The sequence below is a fragment of the Dromiciops gliroides genome, chromosome 5, assembly GCF_019393635.1.
Source record: "Dromiciops gliroides isolate mDroGli1 chromosome 5, mDroGli1.pri, whole genome shotgun sequence".
Classification (NCBI taxonomy): domain Eukaryota; kingdom Metazoa; phylum Chordata; class Mammalia; order Microbiotheria; family Microbiotheriidae; genus Dromiciops; species Dromiciops gliroides.
Genome location: NC_057865.1, coordinates 134,713,619 through 134,725,083, shown reverse-complemented (window position 1 = coordinate 134,725,083; position 11,465 = coordinate 134,713,619). Strand labels below are relative to the sequence as shown.

At 38.1% G+C, this 11,465-nt stretch overlaps 1 protein-coding gene across 1 annotated transcript; it reads right to left on the bottom strand.

Moving 5' to 3' along the window:
- Positions 1-945: 945 nt before the first annotated feature.
- On the bottom strand, positions 946-1,485 carry LOC122728824 (biogenesis of lysosome-related organelles complex 1 subunit 1-like). Its single transcript, XM_043967581.1, has one exon. The coding sequence runs from the start codon at positions 1,483-1,485 to the stop codon at positions 946-948; it is 540 nt and encodes a 179-aa protein (XP_043823516.1).
- Positions 1,486-11,465: the final 9,980 nt, after the last annotated feature.

Here is an 11,465-nt window from a genome sequence, read left to right as displayed (position 1 = left end):
TAGGATAGTGCCTTGATCACAGCGGATGTATCATGAATATTTGTTTGTAATGATGGTTGGTAAAGAAAAATCATGGGATATTAAAGTGATATTTTAACTTAAAAAGTATCTGAGAAAAATAGGGCATGTTCTAATTAGGTTTATATACTCCCCCTGATCTGGGGACCTGAGTTCTAGTCTCTGCTACTAAATCACTTCTTAACTTTGGACATCAGTAAAATTATCCATAAAATGGAGATACTTGCCTCATGCTTGATGGGATTTTTGTAAAGTGCAAATGAGCTATGTTAAATCATATGAAGTCACTTACAAGTGGCAGGATGCATACAGGGATGGTCTGGGAGTCAGGAAAACCTATGTTCACATCTTGCCTGAGATCTAGAGCTGTTTGACCATAGGCAAATCACAACTTCCCAGTGTCCCCAAATAAAGAACTTAACTTCTAATCTAAGCCTAGAATGGCAGTCTCTAAGATAAAGGGTACATACAGGTTAGTGTTTTTTCTAGCTTTTTTTTTTCCTAAGAAACTCAGAAACTATATTGAATAGTCTGTTCTAGAATTTTTCCAGGAATGTATCTTCTATACCTATTAGAAATCAGCCTTTTCCTCCTTTTGAAAATTGGACAATGTTTAATCAGCATCAGTTTAATGATATTTTACCTACTCTCCATGATCTCCCAAAGCTTACTAACAGTGTTTTTGCAATCACATTTAAACATTCTTTCAGGACTTTGGCATGTAATCCACCTAGACCTGGAGCTTTGAACTCATTTAGAGCAGATAAATGCTTTCTTGCTGTTTCCTCAGCTATCTTGGGGTTTCTTTCTTTTTTCTCTCTTTCCTTTCTCTCTTCCTTCTTTCTTTTTCTCCTTCCTTCCTTCTCTCTCTCTCTCTCTCTCTCTCTCCCCCCCCCCCTTTTTTGCCAGACACTCATCACTCATGCTTTATTGAGGATCTTGCTGACCTTCCCGCCCCCTGGTTAGCTGAGAATAAGTGGGGACAGAAGAAGGGTCAGAGAGCTCAGTGACTGTGCCGCCAAGGGAGCAGACAGGAGGAGAAAGGGGGAAGTTGGGGGGTGGGGCAGGCTGCAGCTGCCCCTTGTAGACGTATACCAGGGTTGTAGCAATTGTCGTCATGTCCAGTTCGATGCTACGCGCCCAATTCTCCCCGTCTCCGATTTCCCCAAGTGCCTGGTTGAAGTCCTCCACCATGCCAATCCATGGGCCCGTCTGCTTGGCAAACTGTGCCACCTGGACCTGTAGGATCTTCACCTTATAGTCTAGCTTCTTCTGATTGACATAGGCCCGGGCCACACCAACATTGAGGGGATCTCCCAAGGCTTCGGTCAGGCACGTCGCAGTGATGGCTTCTCGCCTCCTCCTGCAGCTCGTTCTACTTCGCTTTTGCTCCTTCAGCAGGAGGGATAGCATAGCAGGGCCAGGGTCAGAGCTAGCCAGCTTCGGGGGCAACGGCCTCTGCCGCATCCGCCTCACGTGGTCTTAACCTCATTCTTTTTTTTTTCTTTTTCTTTTTTTTCATTGTTTTTAAAAGACGTTTATTCTACCCTTTCTAGTATGAAAATGGATTTCCTTGGTGGAGAAGACAGAAACAAAATAGAGTTTGAATAGTTCTGCTTTCTCTATTATCATCTATGAACATTAAATAATCTTCCTCAAGAAGTAGATCTATTCCTCGTTTATCTTTTTTCCCCACCCAAACTGTTAAAAAGCCCTTTCTTATCATTTTAAAGAATTTTGTAAGTTACTGATTATTTTGGTTTTTAATCTCCCTTACACCATTCCTAGAGTTTTATGCCACATTTTTTTATCTGCCCCTCATTATATAACACTCTTTCCAAATTTTTTTTATCATGTTCTTTCAAAATTTGAGCCCATCAGAGAGTTCTTGTGTAGCTACATTGGTCTTTAAAATTTTCTCCCCTTTTTCTTCTCACTAAGACTATTCATGATCATAAGGTGATTTTCTAGAGGTTTCAATTCCTCCTGAGTTGAGGCTCAAGAATATTGTAAATGACATATTCGTCATTCAATAAACATTTACTAAGCATTACCTATATAATAATAATAATTTTTATATAATGCACAAGTTTACATTGAACACTAAATATTGTAGGTCCCCTGTAATGTTTTATGGTTTAGTCTCTGACATAGATTTTTTTGCTTTTAAATAAACCAAATCCATTTCTATAAGATATAGTATTTTTAAAAAAGCCTTTTCAGAAGGAATTGTACAATGCCGCTAAAGCTTAGGAGATATTAACTGTATGTGGAGAGCTATGGTAGGTGCTGGAGGAGATACAAAGTTTAAATAAAAAATAGTAATTCCACCCATGCAGAGTACATTCTGGTAGGGGGATAAGATGTAGAGATAACCATTATGCAAAATAGGAAACAAGTACACCAGAGAAGTGCAGATCAAGTAACATCTAAGGTTCAAAGGAGGGAAAAGGAAGTCACTGTTGGAGGGATCAGGTACGTTTTTCTGGAGGAGGAGACAATTGAGTTGAGATTTAAAGGATTCATCAGGTGAAGGTGGGGAAGGACATAATTCAAAGCCCAAGAATCAGCATGAGAAAAAGCTTGGAGCTGGTAAAGCACAAGGAAGGATAGATAGTAGTCTAGTTTTCTTAGAATTTAGTATATTTATGGGAATAATATGAGATGAGGCCAGAAAGGCAGTGTGATCTCAGAATGTGGAGGACTTTAAATACCAGGTGGAAGAGTCACACTTTTACTCAGTAGGTAATAAGGGGTCACATGAAAATCTCAGGGGCACCTAGGTGGTACAGGGGATGGAGCTCCAGGCCTGGAATCAGGAAGATTCATCTTGAGTTCAAATCCAGCCTTGGACACTTACTATGTGACCCTGGTCAAGTCACTCAGCCCTGTTTGCCTCACTTTCCTCATCTATAAAATGAGTCGGAGAAGAAAATAGCAAACTACTCCACTATCTTTTCAAGAAACCCCCAAATGGGGTCACAAAGAGTCAGACATGACTTAAAGATGACTGAAACAACTGAAATTTTCAAATGTATTGACATTTTCTATGTATAAGGAAGATTTGTCTGACAGTAGTACAAAGGATAGATCAAAGGGGGAAAGGGGTGGAGCCAGGAAGAACATAACATTTTCAAGTTGAAGTTGAAGTGTTTTCTGCTTAGTTCTGAAGAATGGAAATGTGCAAGATAAAACCTCTGAGCAGTAAAGGTTACATACCTGTGCCCCTCCCCCCTTCATTGTGGCAGCTGATTTTTAAAAAAAATTTTGTCACTGTCTCATTCAATTCAGCCAGGTGACAGGTAGGTGAAGCCTGTCACTCCTATGAAGGAGAATGGATTTCTTGGTCAGCCAATATTGTACACTTTACCAAGATGGTTAGCTGTCTTGTCTATAAGGACGATTCAGGATAGGAACTGAGGGAGGTGAGGTGGATGAATCAGGATGGAATTAATTTTCTAGCTTGGCGTGAAGCACATCTGTGCCATTGGAAGTTCTATCTTTTGGATAAGATTTCCCAACCACTTGGGTCACTGGAGATTTCATGGTCTGTGCTCTTGTTGATGTCCTGTCTGGATTCTCCTACGTGTAATTATTTTCTGTTGACCTCTCTCTCCCTAGTAGCTTCACCCAGATATAATATTCTTCATTTTGTGTCCTAAATTGTTTTGTGGCATTTCTATGCATAGTTAAACAGTCAGCATGCTTTACATTTCAAGATATAACCTTTTGAAGATGCAATCTTTGTGTCTATTTTCTATATGACTTGAACACTTAATAGTTCTAAAGTAAAACAAATGTTGTGAAACACGATAAAGTGTTATGTAGCACTTTAATGTTATCAAGGCCACATTAAAAATCCTGTATTTTCCCCATGTGTGTCGTCAGTGTGAGCTCTTAGCCCAGTCACATATCAATAGGTAGAGCAGGAAAAGGGTAGGTTTGAGAAACTAGTTATTTTTTCTTAATGTTAAAATTATAATTAATAGGGCACGTTGTTTCCTTCACATTGGCTCATTGATTTATGACTCTGAGAATGTCTCAGCATAATAGGGCTTGGTCTTTGATGGAAAAATGATTAGTTCATTTGTCTACACAAGTAATTGCTTGATTTTTAAAAACCAAGCAAAACAATACACTGGAACAGAAGGGCGTGGGGAGGGCAGTTCAGCAAATGGGTACCCAAACAATAAATTAGGTATTGTCCTTGCCTAAAGGGTTATAGGATGGTTTGATGAGAGCTGGTTCTCCTCCTAAGTTTCTTGTTTATTAGCCTGGAATAAATGAAGTGTCCTTGCTTCTTTGCAGCTTTCTTATTGCTCAACCTCAACCTCCGTTTGTACATGCCTTCCTTTAGAGTCACTCCGCCACTCCTCTTTCCTACCCTATACATCAGTACAAATTTCCAAAGGGCACTGGGAAAAAAAAAAAACTGCTTGGCTGCTACTTTGCCTCTTTTTCTATAGCAATTCTTCACGTGGCACCTTCTAATAACCATTCCTTTCACCAACAACATGTAATTTTTTTCCAATTAAGAATGGTTCCTGTGGTTCCTGGTCCAAGTTGTCTGCCAGTAAGAAGAATCAATGCCCATCCTTTGATTACTTTTGGAATTAAGGGTCTTTTTTCTATATTGATAAGGTATTTCCCAAACACAACAACTTCATTTTTCCCCATTCAAACCTGCATCTGGAGCCTTAATATTTCTTCAAGATGGAAGCTGGGAGAGTGGTGGTGGATGGATTACTTCCACTATCAATAAATATTTATGAAGTTCCTGCTAATAATATCTGAAAGTTATACAGCTCTACAAAGATTACAAAGTACTTAACAAACAACAACAACTATCATTCCTATAGCACTTACCATGTGTCAAGCACTATGCTAAGCACTCTACAAATATGATCTCATCTGATCCTGACAACCCTGGGAAGTGGGTGCTAGTATTACCTCCATTTTATAGCTGAGGAAACTGAGGCAGAGAGGTGAAGTAACTTGCCCAAGTCACACAGCTAGTGAGTGCCTCAGTCTGGATTTGAACATTATATCATTTGGGGTCTTACAATAAACCTATGAGACAGGTATCAAATGTTTTCTTCTCTCTGTTTCACTAATGAGAAAACTGAGTCTAAAAAAGTAAGTTATATGCCTATAACCACATGGTTGGTAAGTGTCAATAGCAGGATTTGAACCAAGTCCCCTTGATTCCAGGTCTAGCTCCCTAGCCTCTAGGACAAATTGCTCCTCCTAGCTGCAAGGCACTTTGTTAGGTGCCAGAGGATATAAGGAAGAATAAGAGATCTCAAAGAATCTAGTTGGGGTGAGAAGACATGGCTGTGAAAAATTAGCTAAGCAATCATGGCACAATGAAAATTAGTACAAAGAACCTTGGACTGGGAGTTGGTAGACCTGAGTTATAGTCCTGATTCTTCAAGAAATTAGCTGTCTGACAGGAGGCATGTCACTTTTACTCTTTGGGCCTCAATTTTCTTATGTAAAATTATGTATGTTAAAAATAATAATAGTGCTTCACATTAGTATAGCATTATATAATCTCAAGATGACTAGGGACCCTGGCCCTGGACACTTGGAAGTTTGTCTTGATTTGGGAATCTCTGGCACCTCTCAGTACCTAAAAAAGAAGGCCCACTACAAGATGATGCCCATGTAGCTACCCATATCAGCCTGCACTGCCTTGAGGATCAGGTGGCAGTGGGGAGAGTGACTCAATTTCTGTCCCTGCTGCTAAATCCTAGATGTGAGGGGGAGGAAGAATTGGGGAGAAGAGGAGGGGCAGTCACATTTGTTTCACTAATAAGAGTCAGAAAGAAGCCTTTTTATGGAAAAAAAAAGTTATGCATGAATGCAATGGAATATTACTGTGCCATAAATAGTGATGACAATGAAAAATAATATGGAGAAGCATGGAAAAATTTACATGAATTGATGCAAAAATAAAATAAGCAGAACCAGGATAAGACTATACACAATGGTTATAAAAATATAAATGGTAAATGTAAGAAACAGAGAAACAGAAGGAGAGACAGAGAGACAGATATAGGGAGGGCAGGAGAGGGAGGGAGAGGGAGAAAAGAGAGAGAAAGGGAGATGGGGAGAGAGACAGAAAGACACAGAGAAGGAGGAGGAGAAGGAAAAAAGAAGGAGAAGAAGGAGAAGGAGGAGGAGAAGGAGGAGAAGAAAGAGAAGAAGGAGGAGAAGAAGGAGAAGAAGAAGAAGAAGAAGAAGAAGAAGGAGAAGAAGAAGAAGAAGAAGAAGAAGAAGAAAATGAAAAAGAAGTAGTAATGTTATGTTGCTGTGAGATTACAGTAACCAAATCTGGTCTCAAGGAAGAGATGAGAAAAATGTTCCACCTTCCCTTCTTTGCAGTGACAGGAACTATAAGTCTGAAAATTTGCATATAATGTTAGGCTTATTTGTTGTGTCTATTAGTTTTGTTTAACTTCTTTTTTAAAAATCTTGTTGTTATTGTTGTTGTAAGGTTTGGCAGTCTTGGGGAGAAGGAAGTATTTAGAAATGAAGTTAATGTAAAAACAAACTGCATGAAATATTTTCGTTTTAAAGTTCTCTCTTGCAGTTTTAAAGCACTCATGTGTTTTGTTTTGTTTTTTTGGTGAGGCAATTGGGGTTAAGTGACTTGCCCAGGGTCACACAGCTAGTAAGTGTCAAGGGTCTGAGGCCGGATTTGAACTCAGGTACTCCTGACTCCAGGGCCAGTGTTCTATCCACTGCGCCATCTAGCTGCCCCACTCATGTGGTTTTATGAGTGGTACTGATGGTAAGTGCTACAGAAGTCCAAAATGAAGGAGAAATTACTGGAGTGGGTGCTCAAGGAAGACTTCTTGGAGGAAGTGGGAATTGACATATCTACTGAAAACCAGACTTCCAATTTTATTATTAGAAAAATGGGAGTAGCTTTATAAAAAAAATTAAGGTACTTTCAGTTATTGATAAATCCTGTCAGTATTTTCATGAAAAAGATCATAGTTTAAGAGCTGCAAGAGACCTTATTGACCATCAAATTCAACCCCTTCAGAAACTGAGGCATAGACATGTTGAGTTATGTGCCCAGGGTCACATACACAGTAATATTTGAGGTAAGATTTGAACTCACCTTCCTCATTTCAAGCCCAGTTTTCTGTCCATTATGCCTTGTTTTCTCTTAAAAAATACCAATGGGGAAAGGAAAGCAGTCCTCAGAATCAAAGTGCTATTTAGGGGGCAGCTAGATGGTGCAGTGGATAAAGCACCCGCCCTGGATTCATGAGGACCTGAGTTCAAAGCTGGCCTCAGACACTTGACACTAGCTGTGTGACCATGGGCAAGTCGCTTAACCCTCACTGCCCTGCAAAAAAAAAAAAACAAAACAAAGTGCTATTTATTCTATCAGTCTGAACTGGATAAACTCATCCCTAGTCCCCTCGGAAGAAAATCTTTGAAGCTGCCTTATTCTGAGCAATTAAACTGCATCCCAGATTCGAAACATAAGGAAAGTGCAGAAGGGACAGCTAAAAAGAACAAAGGGAATGAGAACTATCTTTTCTGCCTAGTCCTAGGTGTATTTTTGGCTGCTTCCATTTTGGACTTGACTGTTGTATTATATTTAGGCAGATTCAAGACAGGGGATCAACGAAAGCACCTCCCTCCCCCAAAGAGAAAAAGATGAAAAGAAGAATGAATAGCAAAAGGGGAAGATGAGTTTTTAAATAAGGACCACACTGGTGGAAAATGATAAACAACCCTGGGCTGGCACCTCAGGAAGTATGTTCTCCTACTTTCCATTTAAGCCTGTTTACCCTGAGAAGGGAAGATAGAATTTGGCTGGGGCCTCAAATGCTCATACCCTAGAGTTCAGGCCACAAGTAAGTACTCTCAAAGGACATTTACAGATGCCAATCTTGTTTTAAATTTTTTATCTAATCTCAGCAAGCCTTTTTCAAACCAAGGAAAACATGTGATTCCCATGGTAAGTGTGTGTGAAGAGCCATTAGGAAGATTTCTGGAATCTAAACGGGGGAAAATGCAATTAATGCCCCACTACCTTTAACTTAGTTTGTTTTCTTTAGTAGAAGGAGTCAGGATTCAAAAACAAGTGAAATCATTTTTCTTAAATCTTTCAAGAAGTTCACTTTGGGGCTGAGACCAATGATGAACTCTGTAAGCCAAAAATGGCCTATTTTCACAAAGAGTTGAGTGATGGAAAGCAGATGGTGTCATGGAAAATGTTATGTGAATGGTCTGATGAAAAAAAATCTGGCTATGGATGAACAGACATTGCTAAACCTTTCTTATAGCAACCTTACCAAACTTCTTTTCTTTTAGACAGTGATCATTTGAGCTCATTTGCCTGAATTTTGAATCCCTGGGCTCTTGGGACACTATTTGATAATCTTGAAAAGTTTCTCTCCTATTTTGAGGTCAGATTTGGGCACAGATTAACCTCAAAGCAAAGCTATGGATGGCCTAAGCTTAATAACTGTCAAAGTGCCTTTGATTGACAGAATTTTGTGCTCTGTAATCCTTTTCCTAATGTAAATTATGAATGCAGTGCATGGTTCCTTTACCACTAGTAAAGTTTCTTGGTAAGGTGTGCTCTCGGGGCGGCTAGGTGGCGCAGTGGATAAAGCACCGGCCTTGGATTCAGGAGTACCTGAGTTCAAATCCGGCCTCAGACACTTGACTTACTAGCTGTGTGACCCTGGGCAAGTCACTTAACCCCCATTGCCCAGAAAAAAAAAAGAAAAGAAAAAAAAAGAAAAAAGAAAAGGTGTGCTCTCAGGAAGGGGTATCTTCAACCTATAATTGCTAAAAACAACAACAAACAACAACAGCTATAAAAATCTCATTAAGAGTCATACTAACTATTAAGATGGAGTGAAGGTAATATAGGTCTAATGGCAGTATAAAGTAAAATAGTTATTCTTCTAAAAATAGATATAATCATATTCTTTCTGGGTCAAGCTTTGACTTAAGGATTTCATAACATGGTACCTTATTGTGCACTGGTCTTACTCAATCAGTCTTTGTTCATTCATTCAAAGTAATCCACTTCTCTTTAGAGATTTCTTCCCTTCTTATCTTCTAGAATATTTAAAATAGAGATGAATTTGAGATGGCTGATTTTGTTAGTCATTTTCCTGATAAAGGTATTTGAATATAAGGAGATAAAGAAAAAATTTCAACTCAGCTAAATAAAGCTCCAACAAAATACCTGTTATCCTTAGTATTTGGGAAATATTTCAAATGTTGGCATTAATACAAAAATCACAGGGATGGAAATTTATGGGATTTATTGCTCCTCCAAAAAAAAGTCCTAGGTCTATTATCATTTAAAATTCTGTGCACACAACTTAGGGAAAAGATCTGAGAAATATTCTCAGATAATATCCAATGTTCTGAGAGTCTTAACTGAAGTAAATCTGTAATATATTACCCCCATAATTATTTGACCTAATCAAATGCCATTTACTGGCTGTGATACTCTAAGACCCTTTACTGCTTTGCTTTGATACTTTTTTGTCAAGTGATAACTAGCTTTTTTCAGGGAACAATGTAACAGATAAGACAAGAAAGAAACTGAGTACTGTGATGGCTACAACACTGAACTAGGAAGTCAGGAGTTTTATACTCTAGTTCAAATTCTGCCACTAATTAGCTGTGTGACCCTAGGTAAGTCCATTTCCACATTGGTAAAAATGAACTTTAAGATACCCTCTGACTCTCAAATTCCATCATTCTATACCATAGTAGGCTGTAGATTTACCCTAATGCCAAAACAGGCCCACTTGAGAGTGTTTCAGGTATACATCAACATTTGAGAAAAGAGAAGATGCTGCTAGGTTATAACATATTTGTGAAAACTGGAGTAAGCATGTTTTAAGCAAGGCTTCTCTTTAATTATTGTCTGAGTTTCACATAAAGTCTGCTTCATCAACTGGATAAATATTTGACTGCTGTTCAGTAAATTGCATTAGTTTACTTTAACTGTATGCTCAGCCTTATTCAGGCATCCTACATTAGGCAATGTAGTGTGTAATGCATCTCTGCAGGTGACCAGAGCTATTCTCTGTATGAGGTAAATTAAAACTCATATTTTAAAAATTAAACATTCTTGCACTTCATGATTTCAATATTTAATTATAACCTGTGTCAAGGCCTAATCTCTGACTGAGTCAGGCATGAAATTAATCAAAAAAAAAAAAAAGAAGGCAAAAGCTTAGCAATTCTTCTGCACTGTAAAAATAATGTGATTTCTTGAGCAACACAGTGATTTTCATATCCATTTTATGAGGAAGACTCTAATGACAGGGGAGTTAGACACTCTAAGCTACCACTATGGTTGAAAGATTGGTATGTCAGAAAATCAATGGCATGGTATGATGGCTGTTACTTTGACAGAGAAGCAAAACTCTCTTTTTTCAATAAAAAGGATAAACTGGAGATCATTGAACCTGTTGGGAGAGTTAAGAGAAGATAAAAGAAACTTAAGTGTTAAAATAAGTTAAAAATGTTGCCACTCTATGTGGGAAAAAAAAAGCAAAACAAATCTACAAGTACATTTCTTAACAAAGCCATAATTTTCTCTATTTATATGTTAGCCCTTTCTGGCAAGGAATGATCGTTTGTAACAAAAGTCTGATGTAAATGAATGTGTATGAAATATGTTATTTTTTTCTTAATCAATTCAGATGTGCATTTTGAGAAACATGTGAAAACAAAACTTCATATCCGTTTTTACATGAAATCAGATCAGTGACTGTGCCTGAACTGTACTGTGTGTGAACAACATTTTCTTTATATGCATACATAGAGTTAAAAAGGATGCTATGAAAAAGAGACCATAAGATGGTAATCTTTTCAGGGAGGGAAAAAAAGCTTCACTTGATTCTCCTGTATTTAAGGGGACATAAATGAGCACACTACTTTGTGTAAAAGGTAAAGGTATTGTAATGGAATTTATTAATTTGATCATTGACAACACTATGCTAAGGTTTAGTAAAAAAAAATCCAGCAATTCAAACAGTTAAAGAAGAGAATCCAGCTTCATCCTGATGACATCTTACCACTTCAAGAAGACAAGAGAACTCAGAGACTTTATATGAACAGTTTTGTTTTGTTGGTTTTTGTTATCTCCTTCTGTTATTATATACCATCTGTAACAGGTGCTCTCTGAAGAGGCCCTCCCTCTGCAAGACCAATATCAAAGCGTCACATTCATGAGGGACTGCCCCTCTGGACAAAACTTTTCTCTCTCCCTTTTCTATATTGATATTAACATATTGTTAGTTAGCATAGGATATTATTTTTGGCTGTTTCATTGAGCAAACTCATTCATTTTTCAAATGAAACAAAGGGGGGAATATGGTAAAAATTATTTGTGGTAAAGATTAATATCAGAAGTTTTAGCTGAACCATTTGAGAGATTGTAC